Source organism: Loxodonta africana, chromosome 3 (genome assembly GCF_030014295.1).
Source record: "Loxodonta africana isolate mLoxAfr1 chromosome 3, mLoxAfr1.hap2, whole genome shotgun sequence".
Classification (NCBI taxonomy): domain Eukaryota; kingdom Metazoa; phylum Chordata; class Mammalia; order Proboscidea; family Elephantidae; genus Loxodonta; species Loxodonta africana.
In genome coordinates this window covers 33477519-33502752 of record NC_087344.1, presented here as the reverse complement: position 1 = coordinate 33502752, position 25234 = coordinate 33477519, and the positions used below count along the sequence as shown (strand labels likewise).

General features: G+C 48.3%; 1 protein-coding gene across 4 annotated transcripts; it reads right to left on the bottom strand.

The window, feature by feature from the left end:
* Nucleotides 1-218: 218 nt before the first annotated feature.
* Nucleotides 219-24988, bottom strand: PGPEP1 (pyroglutamyl-peptidase I). 4 transcript variants are annotated; one of them, XM_064280977.1, is made up of 6 exons: nt 24884-24944; nt 22703-22755; nt 12702-12894; nt 6961-7077; nt 4685-4917; nt 219-2245 (listed from the first exon to the last, which is right to left on the bottom strand). In XM_064280977.1, the coding sequence occupies exons 5-6, from the start codon at nt 4888-4890 to the stop codon at nt 2053-2055; spliced, it is 399 nt and encodes a 132-aa protein (XP_064137047.1). In that variant the 5' UTR covers nt 4891-4917; nt 6961-7077; nt 12702-12894; nt 22703-22755; nt 24884-24944; the 3' UTR covers nt 219-2052. The 4 variants fall into 4 exon arrangements, with proteins under 4 accessions (XP_064137047.1, XP_010591527.1, XP_010591528.1 ...); XM_010593225.3 differs by lacking the exon at nt 12702-12894 and having other exon boundaries at nt 24884-24963; XM_010593226.3 differs by lacking the exon at nt 12702-12894 and having other exon boundaries at nt 4685-4803; nt 24884-24963.
* Nucleotides 24989-25234: the final 246 nt, after the last annotated feature.

The window sequence follows — 25234 nt, the reverse complement described above, 5'->3', positions numbered from 1 at the left end:
TTAACAAGGACAAGATTCTGGCTTGACTCAGAGGGGAAATGTTCAACCACTGGAAGAACACAAAAATGACACACGCACACTCAGCAATGATCAGACAATAAGTCATATCTCCTAGGAGCTAAAGTACAGAGTGCTTCAAAGACAGACTGGGAGGCGAAATGAGGACAGAAGATGAAAACAAGGAGTTTGGGGATGGTGTGTCTGGGTTTCATTGGGTGCCCACCCAAACCTGGATCTGGATCATCCTCAGTTCTCCCTTTGTGAACCGTCCTGCCCCATTTCCTCCCCAGAGCCTCCACGGTCAGACCCTTGGAGAATAGAGTTAGACCCTGAAACTGTTCCAAACAAGGCCTCTGGGGGATCCCCAGGCCTCAAGTACCCAACATTCAAATAGTCACAACTTCTGCTCACAGAAGGTGGCCGAGCAGATGTTTTTTTCCAGAGGACAGCAAACACATTTGGGACAGGGAAGGGGAGTTTCTGGCAGAGGGGGAAAGCAGAGTCCTCATCATTGCACCTGTGGTCCGCAATCCACAAACACCGCCAAGCACTAACCTTAAATCACCCACCTGCACCCACCTCCCCGGCCACAGGAAGCCCAGGACTAAGAAAATGCATCTAACAGAAACCCATCAACTCTGATTCCCAAATGACTCAGCGTTTTAGCTGAGGCAGGAACGGCTCTGGTCTCGGAAGGGGAGGGAAGGAAGGTGAATCTTTACCAAAACAAAACGAAACAAAAATCTCGGTTATTTTAAAAAGAACTGGGTGCTGGGAAACACAAATATAATCCAAAATGGAGTCAGATTCCAGCATGATGCAGGATCAAGGGAAACAGCAAAAACACATTTTCTCCAAAAAAATTGAAAAATGTTTGCCAAACGTGTGCTTTACGAAACAGAATTCATGTTGTTGCTGTCGCTGCCTTCTCTCGCTAAAGGGGGCCAAGGCCTGGGGCTGGGTTGAGCCTCCTGTTGCGTGACATCACCCTTGACCCTGGTCGGGAAGTTCAAAGTCACCAGGGAGCAAGATAAAAATTTACTCCAGAGGCCATGGCAAGTCTCCAAAAACCACAACAAAAAAGCATGCTCCCCGCCCAGCCTTCCTCCTGCTCAAACACACCAGCACACAGGGAGCTCAGTAAGCTCTGGCCCCAGCCCCTGTTCCAAGCCCCTCCTTATGGCAAGCGAGACCCTCTTCCCCAGCTCCAAGGCTTCGAAAATCCAGGCCAGCTGTGAGGCAGTTTCGCAGCTGCTACGAATCTTTTACGTATTAAAATAATAAGTCACTCATACATTGAAATGCTTTCTCACTGGTGGCCTGCTCTGGAGGCCCCATGGGGGCAGCCTGAGTGTCCACAGGGTCAGCTGAGAGCCCCATGGCCACACCTGGGGCGGCTGCCTCACCACAAAGTCAGGAGACCCAACACCAACCCCAAACAAAGACACGAGTCTTAAGTCCAGGCTTCGGGGTGGGAGGCAAAGGGGCCACAACCCAGGACACAGAAAAGACACTTTTGTTGTTGGCTAAAGTCTGAGTTTTAAACCAAAGGGAATATAAATTACTCAGTGCTCCAAACTAGCACTATTGTTTTAAAAAAGAGAATAAGAAAGAAGAAAAGTATCAGACCATATCCCAGGGTGGCCCCTGCTGGAACATGGATCAGGAGAAAGGTCCTCAGGAGGCTTTGACATTTCAGGAAAACCAGGTGCAGATGGAGAGTTCTGGAACCCCTTTGCCCACAGGCCTAGAATAAGAGGCCCCAGCCTCAGGCCCACCATAGATTCGCTTTGTTTAGGACTCCCCGTGGAATTCAGGGCCTGCCTGCCCCTCCCTCAGCCACAGCAAAAACAAAAGGAACAGAAGAAAAATCTTCAGCCGCCTGCTTCTTCAAATCGGCTGTAACTTTCTTGGAGAAAAAGGAAGAAGGAGGTGTGTGAATCAAAATGCTTCTTTGAAATTGGATCCCCGGCTGACAGCTTGTCCTTCCTGGCCAGGCCCCGGAGGGCAGGCATCCCTCCTGGGGTGCCCAGAGGGGAGGTCGAGTGGCCCTCAGTGTTTGTGGCGACAGCTGATTTTGCCTTCTGACTGTTCCAGGACATCGAGCATTTCCTCAATGATGGCCTGCAGCGCTCGGCCCAGCTGGTCCGCATTGTATGGCTTACCCAGCGGTGGCACGTGGACAAAAGCAGATCGGCCGTGGCTCTGGTATAGAGAAGTGTAGTAGGTGAAGTCGCAGAGGTACCTGAGCCGTGGGGTGTAGGGGGCAGGAGAGAGACCAAAACAGGGTCAGAGTCAATACATGCATGGGCCAGAATCTACCCAAACCTGCAGGAAGACCCCTAACCTCACCAGAAGTCTATGAGACAGAATATTGCAAAGATAAAAAAAACCTCATAATACCAAGTGCCTGGGCACATGTGTAGAAATGGGCAGTCCGAGACACTGCCTGCTCCTCCTGAGAAAGGCAATTTGACAGTCTAGTAAAATTACAAAGGTGCAGACTTAGTGACCTGGTATTTCCAGTTTTAAGGTCCCTAGGGGGCGCAAACGGTTTGTATTCAACTGCTAACCTAAAGGTTGGCAGTTAGAACCCACAGGGTGGTACTACAGGAAAAAAAACCTGGTGATCTACTTCTGTTAAGATTACAGCCAACCTCCTGGAATCCAGACTTTCTGGAACCAGTGAGGCTGGATGGCTCCCGAAACTATTGCCTTGAAATAATCTTTAAACCTTGAACTTTAAACCTAAATGATCCTCCGAAGTCATTTTTAAACTAAAAGATAGCTTAGTTTAATCAATACAGAATGTTTACCTTGAGTACTGTGCTCTTTTAAAGAACTATGTATATGGGATGAAACTGACAACAGCAACTCTAAAGGTTGGATGCAAAGCTTAGGGGATGGTGAGTTTATCTTGATGGTGGTAGAATAATTTAGAAAAAGACCGAGAATGTAAAGAATGTAATCAGTGTCACTGAACTGCACATGTAGAAGCTTTTGAGATGTCGTATGTTTTGCTGTGTGTACTTTCGCCAAAAAGAAAAAAAAATTATATCTATAAAAAGAAGATTACAGCTAAGAAAACCATATGGAGTAATTTTATTCTGTAATACATGGGGTGGCCATGTGTTGGAATCGAGTTGACTGCAACTAACAACATTTCCAGTTTTTAAAATCTATCCCCGGCAAGTGTTTGCACACAGGCACAAGGAAGCATGCACAAAGATATTCACTGCAGCGTTATGTATAAAGCAGAAAAACAGGACAATTTAAATGTTTATGAACAGGGGAGTGGCTGAATATACTTTGGTTTATCCATATGACAGAATATTACGCAGCCGTCTACACCAAATATAGTCGATCCAGGGGAATACAGAGAACTCTCCAAAACCCATGTGGAGTTCTCACAAGTGAAAACAGAGTAAAACGGAACTCTCAGGATAATGTATACCATATAACCCCACCCATGTAAAAACAAAGGAAAAGAAGATAAAATTCTAAGCCAGCATGCCACGTTTCTACATATAAATAGGGGAGAAAGAGGGTTCCCAGATTGTGGGGAAGGAGAGAGGGCAAAGGGAATTTTTCACAATGAGCTGTATGAGAATATAGTCCAGAATTATCTGTGTAATTAAAAATTAATTTTAAAAAGTGATACATGGTAAATGCAGTCATTCACCCAGTCAGTCAAATGAATTCACCCTTGGGCTAGACAAGTGCATTGAGTGAGGAGAAGCTGCAATCCCTGGTGCTGGGAGAGTGGGGAACAGAGAGAAAAAAATTGAGTCTAGGGGTTTGGGGAGCTTCCCCAAAGATATGATGGATGTTGGAGCTGAGAGCTGAAAGAGGTTATCAGAGGGAGATGAGTTCTAGGTGGACGGAACAGCATGTGCAAACATCCTGAGGCTAGAGTGACCTTGGTATGTTTGAGAACAGGAGGGAGGTTGGTTTGTGTGTCTGGAATGAGGTGGGTAAGGGGACAGTGGAGGCTGATAAGGGTGGAGAGGTGGGAAGGGGCTGGAATGTACAGAGCTTTGTGGCCCTCAGGGAAAAAAACCAAACCAGCTGCCATCAAGTTGATTCCGACTCATGGTGACACCATGTGTTCAGAGTAGAACTGTACTCCATAGGGTTTTCAAGGCTGTGACCTTTTGGAAGAAAATTGCCAGGCCTTTCTTCCAAAGCACCTCTGGGTAGGTACGAACTACCAATCTTTTGGCTGGTAGTTGAGCGCTGAACTGTTTGCACCACCCAGGGACTCCTGGACCTCAGGGAGGGGTTGGCATTTTTTTCTAGGTGCAGTGGGAAGCTGTAGAAGGGTTTAAGCAATAACGGAATATCATCTGATTTAGATTTATAAAAGACTCTACGGTGGGGAGAACTACCATAAGGGTCATGGTAAAGGAGGTAGGAAACAGAACTAGGGAGGAAGCTGGGGCCGTGATGGGGTCCTGGGTGGGAGCCATGAAGATGGAGGAAATGGGTGGATCCAGGATGAGTTCTGGAAGCAGAATCAGTGGGATCTGCTATTTATATATACCTGGCTCTATGCCTTATATATAGTGAGTGCTTGGCCCAAAGAGACCAAAGTTAACATACTTGGCTCAATTGACACCAGGCTCAGCTGGTGGAGAGGGGAAACAAAAGCTCATACCCGCCCCACAGGGCCCCATGGTCCTACCTCCCAGCATCCTGTGAGATGGTCACTGAGACATCCAGGCCCAGTGTAGTGACTCTCTTGCACACAGCGTCCATGTCGATGATGGAGTCAATGCTTTCAGGCCCGTCCTCCACGCAGCACTGAGAGCCAGGACAGAAGCGACAGTTGTCCAGCCCCTTGTAGCCCTTGTTGTGCCCACACTTCTCCAGTGTGACTGTGGTTGCCATGCCTGACACCCCCACATGTACCACCAGCTGCAGACAGAGGGGCAGAGCTTAACACAGTTGCCCTGCATAGGACACCCCCAGGCCAAGGAGAGGGCAGCATTCTCATTGGACTCTGCTTAGAGTTACACTGTTTCTGACCTCTTGCTGGAAAGACCCTGCAGTCACTCTTGCAGAATGGTATGCCAAGCAAAACATGCAAGAATGTGAAACATGCAAGGATGTTCACTGCAGCTTTGTTTGCTATTATAATCCAATACTAGAAACAATCTACTTAACCACCCACTGGAGGTTGGTTAAGTACATTATTAACTACTACATAGCTGTTAAAACGCCCAAGGCAGTTCTAGGAATCTAGCCTATAAATAATCAGATGTAGAGAGATGGTCACTTCCGTGTTATTTATAAAATTGAGAAAAAACATGGAACAACTAAAATGCCCAGTAGGGGAGGAAAGGCTAAATTAAATACTAAAAATTACCCAGTCATTAATGTGTAGGGAGAATTTTTAATGGCCTAGGAAAATGCTCATAATGAAATAATTATAAAAAGCAAGATATAACTTTGAATGTAGCTTAAATCCAACTAGTAATTATTTGTGGGTATGCTTATACAGAGGAGGAGCACGGTAAAAAAATATATGAACATGTAAAATGTGTATAACAAGCAGGCTGACCCATATGGCAGCCACTGGGCACACATGGCTAGAAGCACTTGAAATATGGCTGGTCCAAATTGAGACGTGTGGTCAGTATAAAACACACTGGATTTCAAAGAAAAAAGAATGTAAAATATCTCATTAAGAATTGTTTTACACTGATTTCATAATGAAATTATAATATTTTAGATATACAGGATTAAATGCAATGTAGTATTAAAATTAACTTCACCGATTTCTTTTAAGATGTTTTTAATGTGGTGTTATGAATTGAATAAGTCCCCCCCAAATTTATGTTGAAGTTCTAACCCCTGTACCTGAGAATGTGACCTTGTTTGAAAATAAGTCTTTGAAGATGTTATCAGTTAAGTTTGCAGGACATAATATCAGAGTAGGGTGGGTCCTAATCCTATGATTGGTGGCTTCATATAAGAGGAGAAGAGACACAGATACAGGGAGGCAGAGGAAGGATACCATGTGACACTGTAGCCAAAAGTCACAGATTGCTGGGAGCCACCAGATGCTAGGAGAGAGGCATGGAACAGAATCTCCCTCAGAGGCCGAAAAGGAATCAACAAGGCTGACACCCTGATCTTGGACTCCCAGCCTCCAGAACTGTGAGACAACGAATTGTGTTCTACTAAGCCATCCACTTTGAGGTATTTCATTACAGACGTCTGAGGAAACTAAGTCACATGGCTTCTAGGGAATGAAAATGCCATATGCGGCTCATGTAGGACATTTGTTGGACAGTACTGCTTGAGAACCCACCTCCGGTTGCTGAGAGCTGGTCTGTATCATTCACTGATGGGTCCTAGCATCTGGCCTGTGTCTGGCACATAGCAGGTGCTCAATAAATGAAACTCTGGTGAATGTTAAAACAAAATAGCAGCTGTGATATAGTGGGCTGAATGGTGTCCCCAAAAACAACATGTCCAAGTCCTAACACCCAGAACCTGTGAGTGTGACCTTAATTGGAAAAAAGGTCTTTGCAGGGACAGAGACAGAAAGAAGAGAGAGGAGGAGAGTGCAAAAAGAAGAAAGAGAAAATGCCGATAACGTTGGGTGAGTACTTGGATCAAGCCATACCTAAAGCTGACATGGTGAAGAGACAGAAAATACTGATAATGCTGGGTAAACACCTAGATCAAGCCACACCTGAGGCTGATATTGTGCCCAAACTGGGTTGAGGTGTGTTTTTACTGTTGCTTATAATTGACTGACACAGAACTCCAGAGAGACAGAACCAGGCTCTGTGAAGTCCCAGGCATGAAGTCTCACCTCTTAACAGTGTGGCCCTTTGGGGGATAAGGCCGTGGCACTGGCCATGTGATCAGAGCAGAACAAAGCCACATAAACCATCTACATGTGGGTGGTGCCTGCAAGTCCTGAAGAGGAAGGGCTTGCCCACTCACCTGTGGACTGTGCTTCTCCCACAAGGCAGGGATGAGCCTCTGCACCGTCTTGTACTCGACCGGAATCTCGTACACATGCAGGTCCACACTGTCACCAAGGCCCAGCTTCTCCAGCTCCTGGAAGCAAAGAAGGAGGGAGCACCATGGCGCTAGGTCAGGCTGTGGGGATAACATGCTCCCTATGGACAAACCAGTCCCTCCTCAGAGCCCTGGTGGGCTCCCAACTCTTTCTGCAGAGCCAGGAGGACCCACTTACCTCTAACTCTGCCAAGACTTTGGCCTCCCGGGGTTTAAACCTGGCTCTGCTAACTCACCGGCTGCGTGACCTCGGCCAAGTCTCTTAACCTCTCTGAGCCTCAGTTTCCTCATTTATAAATGGGGAGAGAAAAATACTCACCTCACAGGGTTGTTATAAGAATTAAATGAGCTAATTTACACTAAGGGTTCCACAACGCTTAGCACATTATAACTACTAACTATTAACATAACACTTTCCCCTAAGCAAAGACTCCCCCTCTCCCCCTCCCTCCCACCCCTGTAGTTTTTACATATTTGCTTATTTCATATAAGCGACATCATACGGTATCTGTCCTTTGGCAACTGGCTTACTCAGCTTAGCATGGTGTTTTCAAGGTTCATCCACATTGTGACACGCGTCAGTATGTTATCTTTACCACAGTTAAAATCAAAAGAGAATATCAAAAAACCCACAAGATTTCTCAAACAAAAACAGAAATGTACTAAAGAAAAACTGTGATGGCATTGTACGGAGAAAATAATCTATTCTCGCTAAAAAAAATTGCCATTTTAACCATTTTCACACGTACAATTTAGTGATACTGACCATGGTTGGCCACCATGAGATGCAATCATTACCGCTACTGGTTTCTAAATTTTTTTTTTTCATCACCCTTCAAAAAAAAAAAAAAACTCATGCCACCTAAGCAATGACTCACCTTTTCCCCCCACCCTCCTACATGCAACAGCTAAAAGCTGTGGCTGCTAACCTCTAACCAAAAGGTTGGCAGTTTGAAACCACCAGCCACTCCTTAGAAACCCTATGGGGCGGTTCTACCCTGTCCTATATGGTGGCTATGAGTCGGAATCGACTCGATGGCAAAGGGTTCCTGCCCTGGAAACCATGAACAAGCTTTGGTCTCTATGCATCTGCCTATACTGGGTGTTTCATATAAGCGTGCCTGGCCTCTCACCCAGCGGAATGTTTTCGCGGCTCATCCACATTACAGCCTGTATCAGTGCTTCATTCATTTTTAGGCTGAGTCATATTCATTGTATGGATGGACCACACTGTGTTTTTCCATTTATCTGTTGACGGACACATGAGTTGCTTCCACAGTTTTTATACTTTTCAATGGTTAAAAAAAATCAAAAGAAGAATATTTCATGACAGGTGAAAATTGTATAAAATTTAACTTTCAGCATTCAGAAACAGTTTTATTGGCACACAGCCATGCCCATCGATTTATGTACATCTCCCGGAAACCCTGGTGGCGTAGTGGTTAGGTGCTACGGCTGCTAACCAAGAGGTCGGCAGTTCAAATCCACCTAGGTGCTCCTTGGAAAGTCTGTGGGGCAGTTCTACTCTGTCCTATAGGGTCGCTATGAGTTGGAATCGACTCGACGGCAGTGGGTTTGGTTTTTTTTGGTTCATGGAGGTCCCCAGGTGGCACAAAAAATTTGTGCTTGACTGCTAACCTAAAGGTTGCTGATTCGAACCCAACCAGCAGCTCTGCAGAAGAGAGGCCTAGAGACTTGCTTCTATTAAGATTAGAGCCAAGAAAACCCTATGGGGCAGTTCTACTCTGTCACATGTAGAGTTGCCATGAGTCAGAACTGACTTGACGGCTACTAATAACAACATAATGGAGCCCCTGGGTGATGGAATAGTTAAAGCACTCAGCTGCTAATTGGAAGGCTGGAGGTTCAAGTCCACTCAGAGGCACTTTGCAAGAAAGGCCTGGTGATCTACTTCCAAAAAAGCAGCCAGTGAAAACGTTATGGAGCATAGTTCTACTCTGACACACATGGGGTCACCATGAGTCAGGGTCAACTCGATGGCAAGTGGCTTATGGTGCTTCTGCACTATAACAGCAGAGTTGAGTCACTGGGACAGAGACCATATTGCCCACAAAGCCAAAAATACTTACTATCTGATCTTTTGCAGGAAAAGTTTGCTGGGCCCAGCTCTAGACCCAGCTCCCAGTTTAGAGGAAAGCCTGGGGCAGATAAACCCCCAAAGTAGCACCTCGGGGGACACCTTCTTCAAAAACCAGGCTGCCGGACAAAATTAAAATGAAGCAACCCATTGTTCCACATCAGCACAGAGCAGCTTCTTTTCTGTTGTTTCCCTAAATGAACACAAGGTGCTGTGTTTTTAAATCTGGAGGGAGGCCTGTATCAAGAACAGCAGGAAACTGTAGTTTGTACTAAACTCATAGGGACCCTACAGAACAAAGCAGAACTGCCCCACCGGATTTCCAAGGAGTGGCTGGTGGATTCCAACTGCCAACCTTACGGTGAGCAGCCCAACGTTTAACAACTGCACCGTCAGGGTTCCCCGGTTTGTACTGTTGATGTTGGTTCCAACTTATAGTGACCCTATAGGACAGGGTAGAACTGCCCTATAGGGTTTCCAAGGAGCAGCTGGTGGATTTGAACTGCCAACCGTTTGGTTAGCAGCCAAGCTCTTAACCACTACACCAGTTTGTACTAACCACCTTATTTTGGGATGGTTCCCAGAGCACAGATACTCAAGAAATCTGCCCTTGGGTCAATGACAGGGGCCTCAGGAGCCTGTTAAGAGGGGGATGAATGGCTTCCTCTAGGCTCCTACCCGCTGTGTGTGCGGCTTGAGCAGACTGCTTCCCACATTCCACACTGTCCCTGCATCCAATGCTGTTCCCCGCACCTCAGGCTGTTCCCCATGCTCCACACTGTTCCCTGTGCCCCAGCTACGCCCCATACTCCTCTGTGTTTCCCACACCTCAGGCTGTTTCCAACATCTCACCCTGTTCCCTGCCCTGTGCTGTTCCTTGCAGCCACGTTTTTCCCCACTGTCCCCCATGCCGCACGCTGTCCCCCACACTGTTCCCCATGTCCCATGCTGCTCTCTGTGCCCTATGCTGTTCCCCACGCCCCGTGCTGTTTCCCACGTCCCAGCCTCTGACCGTTGTAGATTCAGAGTTTGATTCTGCCAATCCCCCTTCAAAACTGTCCAGATTCCTATTTTAAATCCTCCAGAACTTTCTGGAATTCCTTTCCCTGCCTTTTTACCTAATCCTGATGGGAAATCTAAAATCTAGAGTAAACACCCACTCCAATGCCCCACCTACAATTTGCCACCCCCTGGGGCGATTTCTGCCCTAGCCAGGAATTTCACACTCGCAACAGGCCAGACAGGAGACAAAGCCTATGTTTGAAGGCTTTTCATGGTCTTCTTAAATAACTAATCCTGTTCCTTCCTCAGGATCCCGGACTTGTGGGAGAAAAGGACAAACCTTTCACTTTTAAGAAATGCCAGTTTTACAGGAAGTTACAAGCCGGAAGGCAGGAAATGGCCTCCTCTAAGCCCAGAGCTAGACAAGCCCACGTACGGCTCCATTTCCCCAACAGTGCTGACATGCGCCTAATATTTTCCTTAAATGCACTCACTTGATTTTTTTCACTGAAATAAATTTAGCCTCAATCCAAATCACAATATCCATGAAGTCAGAGCTTGATATGTTAGCTATGTATTTTTTTGCTAAATCATATTATTAAATACATAATTAACCATAATTTTACAATGTTTGCCCTGTTGTTATTGTAGTTGTTAGGCGCCATCGAGTCAGTTCCGACTCATAGCGACCCTATGCACAACAGAACAAAACACCGGTCCTGTGCCATCCTTACAACCGTTGTTATGCTTGAGCTCATTGTTGCAGCCACTGTGTCAATCCACCTCGTTGAGGGTCTTCCTCTTTTCCGCTGACCCTGTACTTTGCCAAGCATGATGTCCTTCTCCAGGGACTGATCCCTCCTGACAACATGTCCAAAGTATGTAAGACACGGTCTCGCCATCCTTGCTTCTAAGGAGCATTCTGGTTGTACTTCTTCCAAGACAGATTTGTTCATTCTTTTGGCAGTCCATGGTATATTCAATATTCTTTGCCAACACCACAATTCAAAGGCATCAATTCTTCTTCGGTCTTCCTTATTCATTGTCCACCTTTCACATGCATATGCGATTGAAAATACCATGGCTGGGGTCAGGCCCACCTTAGTCTTCAAGGTGACATCTTTGCTCTTCAACACTTTAAAGAGGTCTTTTGTAGCAGATTTACCCAATGCAATGCGTCTCTTGATTTCTTGACTGCTGCTTCCATGGGTGTTGATTGCGGATCCAACTAAAATGAAATCCTTGACAACTTCAATCTTTCCTCTGTTTATCATGATGTTGCTCATTGGTCCAGTTGTGAGGATTTTTGTTTTGTTTTCTTTATGTTGAGGTGTAATCCATACTGAAGGGTGTGGTCTTTGATTTTCATTAGTAAGTGCTTACAGTCCTTTTCACTTTCAGCAAGCAAGGTTGTGTCATCCGCATAATGCAGTTTGTTAATGAGTCTTCCTCCAATCCTGATGCCCCATTCTTCTTCATATAGTCCAGCTTCTTGGATTATCTGCTCAGCATACAGGTTGAATAGGTATGGTGAAAGAATACAACCCTGACGCACACCTTTCCTGACTTTAAACCAATCAGTATCATCTTGTTCTGTCCGAACAACTGCCTCTTGATCTATGTAAATGTTCCCCAGGAGCACAATTCAGTGTTCTGGAATTCTCATTCTTCGCAATGTTATCCATAATTTGTTATGATCCACACAGTTGAATGCCTTTGCATGGTCAATAAAACACAGGTAAACATTCTTCTGGTATTCTCTGCTTTCAGCCAGGATCCATCTGACATCAGCAATGATGTTTGCCCTGCATGCAAGGAACTGGTGGTTCAGTGGTAGAATTCTAACCTTCTGCTGGGGAGACCTAGGTTGGATTCCCAGCCCATGCACTTCAGGCATGGCCATCACCTGTCTGTCAGTAGAGGCTTGTGTGTTGTTATGAAGCGGAACAGGTTTCAGAGGACCTTCCAGACTTAGATTAGGCAGCAAGGCCTGGCAATCCACTTCTGAAAATCAGCCAGTGAAAACCCAATGGATTACAACAGTTTGATCCAAAACTGGTCATGGTGCTGGCGCAGGACCGGGCATCGTGTCATTCTATTGTGCATGGGGTCACCGGAGTCAGGGCTGACTCGACAGCAGCTAACAAACTACAGCCCTACACACACGTTATTTATAACAAGCAACGATAGTCCTATGTACACACCATGTTATATACGTATACAGCTTGCATAATACTCTTTTCGTGCACGAAATAATAAAGAATAATTTTATAGCACTTCCCTCTTCTCCCTAAAAATGTTTTAAACTTACTCCTTGTAAAACTAACTTAAGTAATTTTTGAGCATGGTATTTGGACTGCTTGCCCACAGGCTAAAGACAAAAAAGAGAGACACAAATATTGAATTCGAATCAGTAGCCTCCTTTTTCACAGAGGCATGGTCAGCAATTCTGAAATTACTTTCTGCCCATTCTAGGATTGAGCGGTAAACTCAGTGGGAATCTTGGGAGCCAGGTGTCACACGGCCAGAGTAACTGGTTGCCATCGAATGGACCCGAACTCACAGCAACCCCACGTGTGTCAGAGTAGAACTGTGGTCCATAGGGTTTTCAATGGCTGATTTTTCGGAAATAGATGGTCAGGACTTTCTTCCGTGGTGTCTCTAGGTAGACCTGAACTTCCAGCCTTGCGGTTAGCAGCCAAGCGCATTCACCATTTTGTGCCACCGGGGACTCCACAGTCCAAGAAGGCACAAATCTGGAAATAGAAAACACTAGAATGACCCCCACCGGTGGATTGGAATTGAACGTATTAAATGTAAACTCAAGATTTTAATATAAAAATGGTACAGGTGTGGGTGTGTGGTGTGAGTATGTTGTTGTTGTTAGCTGTTGTCAAGTTGGCCTGACTCCTGGTAACCCCATACACAACAGAACAAAACGCTGCCTAGTCCTACGCCTTCCCCATGATCAGTTGTAGATGAGACTGTTACAATCCGCGAGGGTTTTCATTGGCTGATTTTTGGAAGTTGATCACCAGGTCTTTCTCCCTAGTCTGTCTTAGTCTAGAAGCTCCACTGAAACCTGTTCAGCATCATAACCACATACAACCTTCCGCAGACAGACAGGTGGTGGCTACACGTGAGGTACACCGGCTGGGAATTAAACCCGGGTCTCCAGCATGGGAGGCAAGAAGCCTACCACCGAACCACCGATGCCTTGTGGTATGCATATAAAAAAATATACAAGCACTGATTTCCTGGCTCTGTCCACTGAGAGGGCATAGAAGCAATGACACCCCAACAGCATTGAGCACAGCCAGCACCCAGATTTTGGTTTTTAAATATCATTCTCCCCTAAAAGAACCAAGGCTTTTTAGAGACATTACTGCTCTCGGGGCTGAGGCAGGAGAAGTACAGGATGAGTCTGGACTTACCATATGACCTAGCATTTCTGCTCTTGGGTATTTACCCAAGAGAAGTGAGAACACACGTCCACACAGAAACCTGTACACCAGTGTTCACTGCAACACTATTCACAGTAGCTAAAAGTCAGAAAAAAAAACCCGGTGCCTGTCAACAGATGAATGAACAAATAAAACATGGTCCACATCCATAAAATAGAGTATCACTCAGCCATAAAAAGGAATGAAGCACTCATACATGCTACAACATGAACGAACCTCAGAAACATGACACTGAGTGAAAAAAGCCAAACACAAAAGGACAAATATTCTGTGATTTCATTTATATGAAATGTCCAGAATAGGCAAATAAATCCATAAAGACAGAAAGAAGATTAGTGGTTGCCATGAGATTAGTGGATGGGTGGAGGGAAACCAGGAAGTGACTGTTAATGGGTGCAGGGTTTCTTTTTGGGGTGCTGAAAAAGCTCCCGAGTTAGATAGAGGGGATGGTTGTACAGCACTGTGGATACGCTAAGTGCCACTGAAATGTAGACTGAAAAGAGTAAATTTTATGATGTTATATCTCAACTGTTAAAAAAGGAGATGCAGCATCTGACATCCAACACTCAGGTAGAAATCAGGAAACAAAACAAGAAAAGATACCCAGCTAAATGGCATGTGGGATCCCAAATTGGATCCTGGAACAGAAAGAGAATGACTTTATCTCCTAGCATAAGGACCGAAAGGGGTCAGCTTTAATTGTTCAGATTTGTACTGGAGAAGGAGCCCTGGTGGCGCAGTGGTTAAGGGCTTGGCTGCTTAATGAAAGGTCAGGCATTCAGGCTCACCAGCTGCTCCTCGGGAGAAAGATGTGGCAGTCTGTTTCCATAAAGATTACAGCTTTGGAAGCCCCATGGGGTAGTTCTACTCTGTCCTATAGGGTCACTATGAGTCAGAATCGACTCAACAGCAACAGTTTTTTTAGAGGAGTTGTCCCCAAATGGAGTCTGCCAGTCCAGGGCCCAGTTTCCTATGGAACCGCCCACACAGACATGTCAATTCCATGGGAACAACTCGGTGGTCAGGGGGACCACAGATGTGGCTCACAAGATCAGAACCAACCTGAGTGCTATGGATTGAGTTGTCTCACCAAAAATATGTGTTGGAATCCTAATCTTTCTACCTATGGATGTGATCCCATTTGAGAACAGCGTTTTTATGTTAATGAGTCCATGACAGGGTAGAGTATATCTTAAATCTACTCACTTTTGAGATCTAAAAACAGCAGATTAGACGCAGAGAACTAAACACTGAGGGAGAGAGATGCCACACAGAGATCCTCAAGGAATCAAGGCATGGTGGGCTACAGAAACTGAAAGAGATCTTCCCCCCGAGCAGACAGAGAGAGAGCCTTCCCCTAAGCTGGGGCCCTGAATTTGGACTTCCAGCCTCCCGAACTGTGAAAACAAAAATTTCTGTTTGTTAAAGCCATGTACTTGTGGTATTTCTGTTTGAGCAGCTCTAAGGAATTAAGACACAAGCAAACCTTACAAATGATGGACCAAAGTCCAGCTCAGGGCAGCCGACCAGCTCGTGGAACCTTCTCTCAGTGCCTTGAAATGGGTGCTACATGCCTGGCAATCTCGCCTGTCCAGAGTGACCTATGGTCATCCTGACCAGGAGATGTACTAAGGGTTAGCAGATGGCCACTGGCCACGTCAAAGCTCAACAGGAGCAGGCGAGCTGGGAGCCGTGAGTGTGTACCTTCTCATCTCAGACTTCATCCCTGAGTCTCCTGGGTTCCCAGTATCCCCTCCCTGAACAGGAAAACACACTTAAACTAAGAAAAAACCCTCAAAGTTATTATTCAGCCACATAAAGAAATAAGCTATCAAGCTATGAAAAGACACTGTTGTTGTTGTTGGCTGCTGTCACGTTGGCCCCTGCCTCAAGGCAGGCCCCATGCACAACAGAATTAAATGCTGCCCAGTCCTGTGCCATTGCCATGATCAGCTGTCGATCAGACTATTGTGATCTGTAGAGTTTTCACGGGCTGATTTTCATAAATTGAGTGTCAGGCCCTTCTTCCTAGTCCATCCAAGTCCGGAAGCTCCACTAAAACCTATTTAGCATCATAGCAACACGAAAGCCTCCACTGACAGGTGGGCGGTGGGTGCGCATGAAGGGCACTGGCTGGGAATCAAACCCAGGTCTCCTTCATGGAAGGCGAGGATTCCACCACTGAGCCACCACTGCCCCATACAAGAAGACAGGGAGGAACCTAAAATGTATGTTGCTCAGTGAGAGAAGCCAGTCTGAAAAGGCTACACATTGTATGACTCCAAGCATAGGACGCTCTGGAAAAAACAATACTATGTGCTTTTGTTAGCTGCTGTTGAGTCAACTCCAACCCGGGGGCTCCACGTGTGCAGAGTATAGCTGCTCCATTGAGTGTTCAACGCTGTGACTTTTGGGAACCAGATTGCTAGGTCTGTCTTCTGAGGTGCCTCTGTGTGGGTTCGAGCTGCCAACCTTTTGGCTAGTAGTGGAGCGCTTAACCATCTGCGCCACCCAGGGACTTGGGCAAAACTATAGAGACAGTGGAAAATCAATAGTTGCCAGAGATTCAGGGGGAGGGAGGGAAGGATGCAGAGGTGGAGCCAAAGGCATTTTTAGGGCAGTGAAACTATTCTGTGTAACACTGTAATGGTAGGCATATGACGTTAAGCACTGCGTGAAAATCCACAGGACTGGACAAGGCCAGGAGTGAAGCTTAATGTGAACTAAGGACATTAGCTAATAACAATGTATCAGTATTGGTTCCTCAACTGTAGCAAATGTATCACAGGAAGGCAAGGTATTAACAATGAGAGAAACTGTGTGCAGGGGGAAGTCCCCCTGGTGGAGCAAACTGGGCCCCACCACGAGCCTAAAGGTTGACGGCCCACCCAGAGGTGACGTGGAAGAAAGGTCTGGCAATCTGCATCCACAAAGATCACAGCCAAGAGGTCAGGACAACTGGCTAAACCAAAAGCAAAGAAGTTTCCTGAATAAACTGAATGCTTCAAAGGCCATTGTAGCAGGGGTGGGGGTTTGGGGACCATGGTTTTGGGGGACATCTAAGTCAACTGGCATAAAATCTATTAAGAAAACATTCTGCATCCCACTTTGGAGAGTGGCGTCTGGGGTCTTAAACACTAGCAAGTGGCCATCTAAGATGCATCAATTGGTCTCAACCCACCTGGATCAAAGGAGAATGAAGAATACCAAAGACACAAGGTAATTATGAGTCCAAGAGATAGAAAGGGCCACATAAACCAGAGACTACATCAGCCTGAGACCAGAAGAACTAGATGGTGCCCGGCTACAACAGATGACTATCCTGACAGGGAACACAACAGAGAACCCCTGAGGGGGCAGGAGAGCAGTAGGATGCAGACCCCAAATTCTCATAAAAAAACCAGACTTAATGGTCTGAGACTAGAAGGACCCCAGTGGTCACGGCCCCCAGACCTTCTGTTAGCCCAGGACAGGAACCATTCCCGAAGCCAACTCTTCACACAGGGATTGGACTGGACAATGGGATAGAAAGAGATGCTGGTGAAGAATGAGCTTCTTGGATCAAGTAGATATTCAAGACTCTGTTGGCATCTCCTATCTGGAAGGGAGAAGAGAGGGCAGAAGAGGTCAGAAGCTGGCAGAATGGACACGAAAAGAGAGAGTGGAGGGAAGGAGCAGGATGTCTCATTAGGGGGAGAGCAATTAGGAGTAAATAGCAAGGTGCATATAAATCTTTGTATGACAGGCTGACTTGATTTGTAAACTTTCACATAAAGCACAATAAAAATTAAAAAAAAAAATCACAGCCAAGAAAACTCTATGGAGCAGTTCTATACTGATTCACATGGGGCTGCCACATGAGTCGGAATCAACTTGACAGCAACTGGTCTATCATGGGGTGCAGGGGTAGAGGGGCTATATGAGGACTCTCTATACTTTCTGCACAAATTTTTGGTAAAGCTAAAACTGGTCTAAAAAATAAAGTCTATTAAAAGAAAACAGGGCAACAGCCCCCCTCTGGGGCAAGAGAGGTGAGGGTGGGGGGGAGGGGCTGAAGGAACATTCTGGAAGGATGGAAATCTTCCACGCTGTGACTGAGGTATTGGTGAGGCAGGTATAAATATTTGTCAGAAGTAATTTATAGGTACACTTAAGATCGGTACACAGCACTCGATGTAAATTATTCCTCAATAAAAAAAGAACAATGTGAACAAATCTTGAAAACATCATGCCCGGTGAGAGAAGCCAGACATAAAAGGACAGATATTGTCTGATCCCATTTGTATGGTATGTCCAGAACAGGGAAATCCACAGAGACAGAAAGTGGATTTGTGGTTGCCAGGGGCTGGGTGGGGGAGGCAGATGGGGCGTGACTGCTGACAGGCACAGAGTCTCCTTTGGGGTGATGGGAATGTTCTAGAAGTGACAGTGGTAGTGATTGTGCAACTTTGTGACTCTAAAAAAAAAACCCACTGATTTAGACACTTTAAAGGGTAAATTTCACGGTATGTGAATTATCTCTATAAAGGTGTTACTACGTTTCCCAGGTGGCCCACATGGTTAAGTGCTCAACTGTTAGCAGAAAGGCTGGCGGTTCAAGTCTACCTAGAGGCGCCTCAGGAGAAAGGCCAGGCGATCTGTTTCTGAAAGGTCATACCCTTGAAAATTCTATGGAGCAATTTACTCTGGACACATGGGGTCCTCATGAGTCAGAATCCGCCTGATAGACGCTAACAACAACGAAGTGTTATTAAAGAGAAACAAAAAAACATAACGTTGAGTGAAAGAAGCCAGACACTAAAGACCACACAGTGTCTCATCCCATTTATGTGAAATGTCCAGAACAGGCAAATCCACAGAGACACAAAGTGGATTTGTGGTTGCCAGGGACTGGGGGCGGTGGGAAGGGAAGGGAGTGACTGCGAATGACCACGGGGTCTCCTTTTGGGGTGATGAGAATGTTCTGGAGCTAGACAGGTGTGGTGGTTACACAACACTGTGAATGGACTAAATGTCAGTGAATTCCTCACTTAAAAATAGTTAAGCTGCTAATAAAATGTCTGGAATAGCCAGTGCATGAAGGTCAAAGTTCATTAGTGGTCACTGGGGGCAGGCAGGAGAGACGGGAGATGGAGGACACAGTGCTTAGGGGACACTGAGCTGCTGTTAAGGGTGATGGGGAAATTCGGGAACGGTTAATGGTGGAGGTTGAACAACACGAAGAATGTAATTAATGTCACTGGGCTGTACCTGAGAAGACCATAGAAATGGCTAATGGTTTATTACCTATATTTTTACCACAATTAAAAAAATCAGCTCAAGCGGCAAATTTTGTTACAATTATTTTAGCACAAAAAAACATTTTAAGAAAAGAAAAGGAAAAATGAGGAATGGGGAGACATAGGTTTTTAAAGTTTATCTTAAGTTCTGAGGACAAGGGTGGCCTGTATTCTGGTGAAATACTTTGCTCAGAGCTCTCTCTGTCCCCACGGGTTGATGATCTCTGGGGGGACAGCACCCCATGCCCCACAACCCTGGAGTGGGCGCACACCCTGGGAGCCAGGACTGGCGCCCCAGCCACCACACTGTCCCCTCTACCCCCCCACTACCTGACGAGCCCAGCGCCAGCCACATCTGACCGATTCCCTGACCTCGTGACAAAGGCCCTCTTTGTTCCCTGGTAATATCCTTAGCAGGTCTGTCTAGACACCGGACTGTGGCAACAATTGTCCCGTGATGTCAACACGCCCTTGGCCGGCCCCTCTGTGCTGGCTCAGGCGGGGACAGTCCATGAGGTGGCCAAGCCCAGGGGCTCCTGACTCAACACCTACCTAAGCCACCTATGGAGAAATACAGCCAGCCTTGCACGGCCACCATGTAGGACCAGGGGACACACAGGATGTGGTCCCTCCTGCAGGAGACGCTGCTGAGAGGTGGCCACCATTCTGGGGAGACACAAAAGGGATCGTCCCTTCGTCCCCACAATGCCCACCTCCCAACTGTGGCTGGTGGGGAATAGGTCGCCCTTCACTGGGGCACAGGTTCACTGGTGCTTCCGGATCAGGACAGAGAGAAACAGACACACAGAGACACAGAGAGAGACAGACAGAGAGAAGAGAGAAACAGAGATACAAAGACCGAGAGAAATGGAGAGAGGGAAGGGGAGAGAAATGAAGAAAGAGAGAAGGGGACAGAGAAAAAGAGAGACCCAGAGACAGAGAGTGATAGAGAGACGGACAGAGAGAAAGAGAGAAAGACAGAGAGAAGGGGAAAGGGAGAGGTCAGCTGTTACTGGCTCCGGGAGAGGAAGAGAGTTCCTCCCACGGATGACAACCTGGGCTTCTGAGAAATCCGCTGGGGCAGGAAGTAACTGCTGCCGATGCCATATAACACACATCCACCTTCAGGGCAGGAGACAGACACCCACTGAGCGGGAACCTTGCAGAACACCTGGGGGGGGTGGTTTGGACTCATGCAATGGCCACACCTGAATGGGCATATCTGCTTTTACCCAGGGCTTCCAAAGAACCACGCAGACGCTCCATATGACCCAAGTAGACCCCACTGACCCCGTACTGCGCAGAAGACGCCGGACACAAAAGTGGGTGCCACACGATTCCCTTTATGGAAAGTTCTAGAACAGGCAAAAGTCACCGATGGTGATCAAGTCTGCCGCACGGGTTAAATCTTGGGGGGAGTAACTGGGAAGAGGCCAGAGGGGGCTTCTGATGGCTGGGAATGTTCTAGAACTTGGTCTGGTCACAGGTGACCATAAAATTTCATTATGTTATCAACATTCAGGCACTTCAGTGTATATGTTTTGTTAGTTGCTGTCAAGTCCATTCCAACTCATGGTGACCCCATCTGGGCAGAGCAGAACTTCCCCACGGGGTTTTCACGGCTTTGATCTTTCAGAAACGGATTGCCAGGCCATTCTTCCAAGGTGGCTCTGAGTGGGTTGGAACCACCCATCTTCTGGCTAGTAGTTGAGTGCTTAACGGTTTGCACTACCCAGGGTCTCTACTGTATATGTTATAGTCTCCACTTTTGTCTTGTTTCTTTAAATGGAAAACATCTAATCTAAGTTGGGTTGGCATCTTTTTGGCTGCAAAGTGGTCCAGAACCCTCTTCTTGTTTTATAAACCTCCGAAGCAATGTGGGAAGGGCTCCCGCAGAGGTCTGGAGAGTTGGGGGATGGATAGAAGGAGCACTGCCCCTTGGGCTGTGGGATTAAAAGGCTACCACCCCCACCACCCTAAGCCTGGAGCTGGAGGGATTCCCAAAGATGGTTTAATTGATTTTTCTTCTATTTAAGATGCAGATCACAGTGTCTGGGGTCCAGGAACTCAGACACACGCCTTTGTGTCCACTCAGGCCCGTGAAGCCTGTTGTCTGAAACCCCCACAAAGCCAGACACACACGACTTCAGAAACACGCTGGTCCTTTTTGTCTGGGCCCTGGGGAGTGGGCACTGCGAACAGAGCCGTTGACCCCTCCCGTGTCATGCCTGCAAGGTGGGGTGAAGAAGAAGGAAAAAAAAAAGAGACAGCCTAGACTCTGGAGTCCAGAACTGGGGAGACACAAAAGGTGGGGGTCCCAGCTGGGGGCGGGGGGACACATCGAGATTTCAATTTGGATTTGGGCTTGGAGGGGTATGCCAGGGTGCCTTAAATCAGGGAGCTAATGGGCTAGGATTAACATGGGGCTGACTCTGGTCCCTGCCGGTCTGATTTATACAAGGGGAAGACATCTCCCTCTTTCTCTCTGCCTATTGTCCCCCAGTCTGCTCCTCCAAATGCCCTGTCAGAGAAAGGAACAGGGTACCTTCTCAGATTCATGCCCTAGCTCAGTATAGAGAGAACCACCCCGCCCCCCACCAATCTGCAGCCTTCTCCCCTCCAACTGCTGGGAGGGGACAGCGAGGGTCACTGCACCCCCCCAGTGTCCGTCTGGTCACTTTGCCAAAACACACCAGGGAATCCTCGGGTCAGCCATTTGGGGATCTATCTGTGTGTAAATGGGAAAGATTTTGATAAAAGAGAGAAAGATCCCATATCTGGATGATTCCTAGGGGAGCGAGAGTGAACCCCACTTTCAGAAACCAGCAGTATTTATTCATGTCAGCTCCCGAGTCCCAGGTCTGTGGCCTCTGGCTAGGGTGTGGGGCACTTTTGAGCCAGCAACAGGACTGTTTGCTGGCTAAATGACCTCAGATGATCCCTTCCACCTCTCTAGGCCTCAGTCTTCTTATCTGTCAAGTGGGTACAAGAATAACCACATCTACCCCATAGATGCCACAAACAGTTAAGCACTCTACTACTAGCCGAAAGGTTGGCAGTTTAAACCCACCCAGAGGCACCTCGGAAGACAGGCCTGACGATCTGCTTCTGATAGGTCACAGCCTTGAAAACCCTGCGGAGCAGGTCTACTCTGCACACATGGGGCTGCCGTGAGCCAGCATCAACTCAATGGCAACTAACAACAATAACAACACCCTGTGGGGATGAGGCAGTGGTGGTTCTGTAGTAGAATTCTTGCTTTCCATGCAGAAGATCTGGGTTCGATTCCCAGGCAATATACCTCACACGCAGCCACCAATCCTCTGTCAATGGAAGTTTGCCTGTTGCTATGATGCTGAACAGATTTCAGTGGAGCTACCAGACTAAGACAGACTAGGAAGAAAGGCCTGGCAATTGATTTTTCAAAAATCAGCCAATGAAAACCCTGTGGGTCACAACAGTCCAATCCACAGCTGATCACGGGCATGGTGTAGGACTGGGCAGCTTTTTGTTGTGTTGTGCATGTGGCCACCATGAGTTGGGAGCAACTCTACAGTAGCTAACAACAATACCCCAGGGAGTTGTTGGGAGAATTCAGAGCGCCTGGGCACAAAAAACACCTTCTGCATGGCAAGCGGTGCACAAACATAAGGTACACCAACCATCATGGTCCAGGGAGAACGCGCGTGTACTGGACTTAGATATCCCATACGGCATGGTCCTGGAGATGGTGTCTTTGTAGACTCCTCCCTTTCTGGGGTGTCAAGTATTGCCACGGAGCCAGCCCCAAGCCTGACTTCCACCCTTTGGCAATAAGTTACCTGGACTGCGATCCAGCTGGCATTCACAGTGTGCTCCCCAAAAGGGCCGAACCCTGGAAAAGTAGCAAAAGCGGCAGGTCACCAAGAAATGTCGCTGTGGGTGTCACTGCCTCCACTGGAGCTACAGGGAGCAGCTGTCACTGAGACAGCATAGTGGGGCCTGCTCCTGAGTTCTAGGCTGCATCCCTGTACCCCCTGCCGTATTGCTCTCAACCTCGGTCTGAGCACCTTCCCCCTCCTCCTGTCCTCACCTCCACCTAACCCCAGGCCCTGGGAGGACCAGCGGCCTCCTATAGCCCCTGGACTTTCTCCACTGTCTCTGTATGAGGCCTTCTTCCCACGTGGCGGGGCAGTATAGTGCAAGGTCCACCTTGTCCATGTGGTGTCCCCAGCGCCCACCTTGTGGGAGGTGCTCCATGAAGTACAATCAATGAGGAGTGGACTTTAGAGATGTGTGTGGGTCGTGTGGGCCACCCCCAGGCCAGGCCATCCAGACCACCCCACCCCACCACCTCCTTCCCATTCTCCCCACTCCCCCCCAGAACTCCAGTCCCAATTTCCAAATCTAAACAGTCACCATCCGAGTGGGGCTGCCACTGATGTGCTAAGTGTTGTACGAGGTGCTAAGCCATCAGTGTGATGTTCAGACCCTCCCTTTCAGGGAAGGGCATTGATGGGCCCATTTTACAGGAGTGGAGACTGAGGCACAGGAAGGGGGAGCCAGCTGCCCCAGGTCACACAGCAAGAACAGAAAAGAGCTGGCATTCCAACCTAGATGTCTCCCTCTTCTAACTACCGAGTCACACTGCTGAAAAAATAAAGGTTGCCAAGGGAGGCTGCTCCAGACATGGGGGCCACCCAGGCTGGACGATGGTGCCACTTACTATCAGCGTTCAGGGAGGAGTGGTGTCCACTCTGATAGAAGGGAGGGTGGATTAGGAGGGGCCTCAGACCCCTTTCTCCCGCATAACTCAAAGTTCCAGCTGGACTACTTACAAGCAGGTTGAGCTCTCTGAGCCTCAGTTAAACCAAAAAAGCCAAACCCATTGCCAGCAAGTGGATTCTGACATGTAACAGAACTGTTCCATAAGGTTTCCAAGGCTATAATCTTTAGGGAAGGAGACTGCTACATCTTTTTCTCCCGAGCGCAGCTGATGAGTTCAGACCTTTTGGTTAGCAGCCTAACACTTAACCACTGCACCACCAGGGCTCCTCTGTTTCCCCTCCCTAAAATGGAGATGGGGAGGATTTGATGAGCTTATGCAAGGAAAATGCTCGGCTGGCATGTAGTGCGCGCTCATTCATGAATAACCAGACACCGCATGACTGCAGGGGGTCGCTGATCGCCTGCTTCCCGGATATACACATCTGTTGGACAGGAAAGCGGCTTCATCTTCCCTGGAGTCCCAGGACCAACCCCGCCCCTCCCTGGGCCTCATGGGCCACAAAACATCTGTGCCAATGCTGGCTGGGGGCCCACCCCAAAACACGGCTGGCCAAAGTGACCCCCAACACACAGAGGGGGCGGAAGTGGAGGTGTCACGTGGCCCGAGGCAGCGTCTCCGCGAGGAAGAACAGTTGGTTTTGGGGAGAGGGTGACAAAGGGCGGCGCCAGGCTCACCCCACACTCAGACACCCAAAACGATCTCTGGGGCAGTTGGGAAACGCGAAGCCCGAGGTCTGCGGATCATCTTCTGAGGTCCCCGAAGTCCCGCTTGCCCCTGCCTCGAGGGACAGCCCCCATTAGCTTAGGTCGCAGGGAGCAGAGGCTGCGCTGAGGTCCATTTGTCACCCGGGGCATTTCCTGCCCGCAACCCAGCCTTTGTCCCCTGGGGCCGGGGGTGGGGACAGGCCGACCTCAGGAGGGGTACGGGGGAGGAGCCCAACCCAGCCCGTGGGCCAGAGGGCCGAGCAGGTGCCCGAAGGGTCACTGTCCCCACCCGGGCACAGGAGGAGCCTGTCCGCGCGAGGACCCTGCCCAGCCCCGCCTGTCCCGGCCCTGGCCCCACTCTCTCAGTGGCCAGGACGAGCGGGGCTCCGCGGACGATGACACCTTCAAAGCCGGGCACGACTTCTAGCAAGTCCCGCCCGGACCTTCTGCTGCCCAGCCCGCCCCTGCCAGGCCCGCCGGCCCTCCTGCCGCTGCCGCCGCGCCCACCATCAGCGCGCTCGCCCGCGTACCCGTCACCACCACCGCCTTCTTGGGCTGCTCCATGGCCCGTTGGCTGCCGCCTCCGACCCGCGCCCGGCCCGACTGTCGCGCCTGCAGCCGCTGCCACAGCCGCCCCCGCCGCCCCGGGCCCCGCCCCCGCACGCTGGCCGGCGTGCGCGCCCCTGACACAGGACGCAGCGTGCGCGCCCCCGGCTCTGCTGCCTCCCCCGCAGCCGCGAGGTGCCCCTTGAGCTCTCCCCAGCCTCAGTCTACCCACCCTGTAGAATGGGGTCGGTGCGTTCTGCCTGACCCACCCGGTCATTCATTCCCCAAGTGTTCCTCGGCGCCTACTGTATGCCTTTAAAAAAAAGAACTTTTAA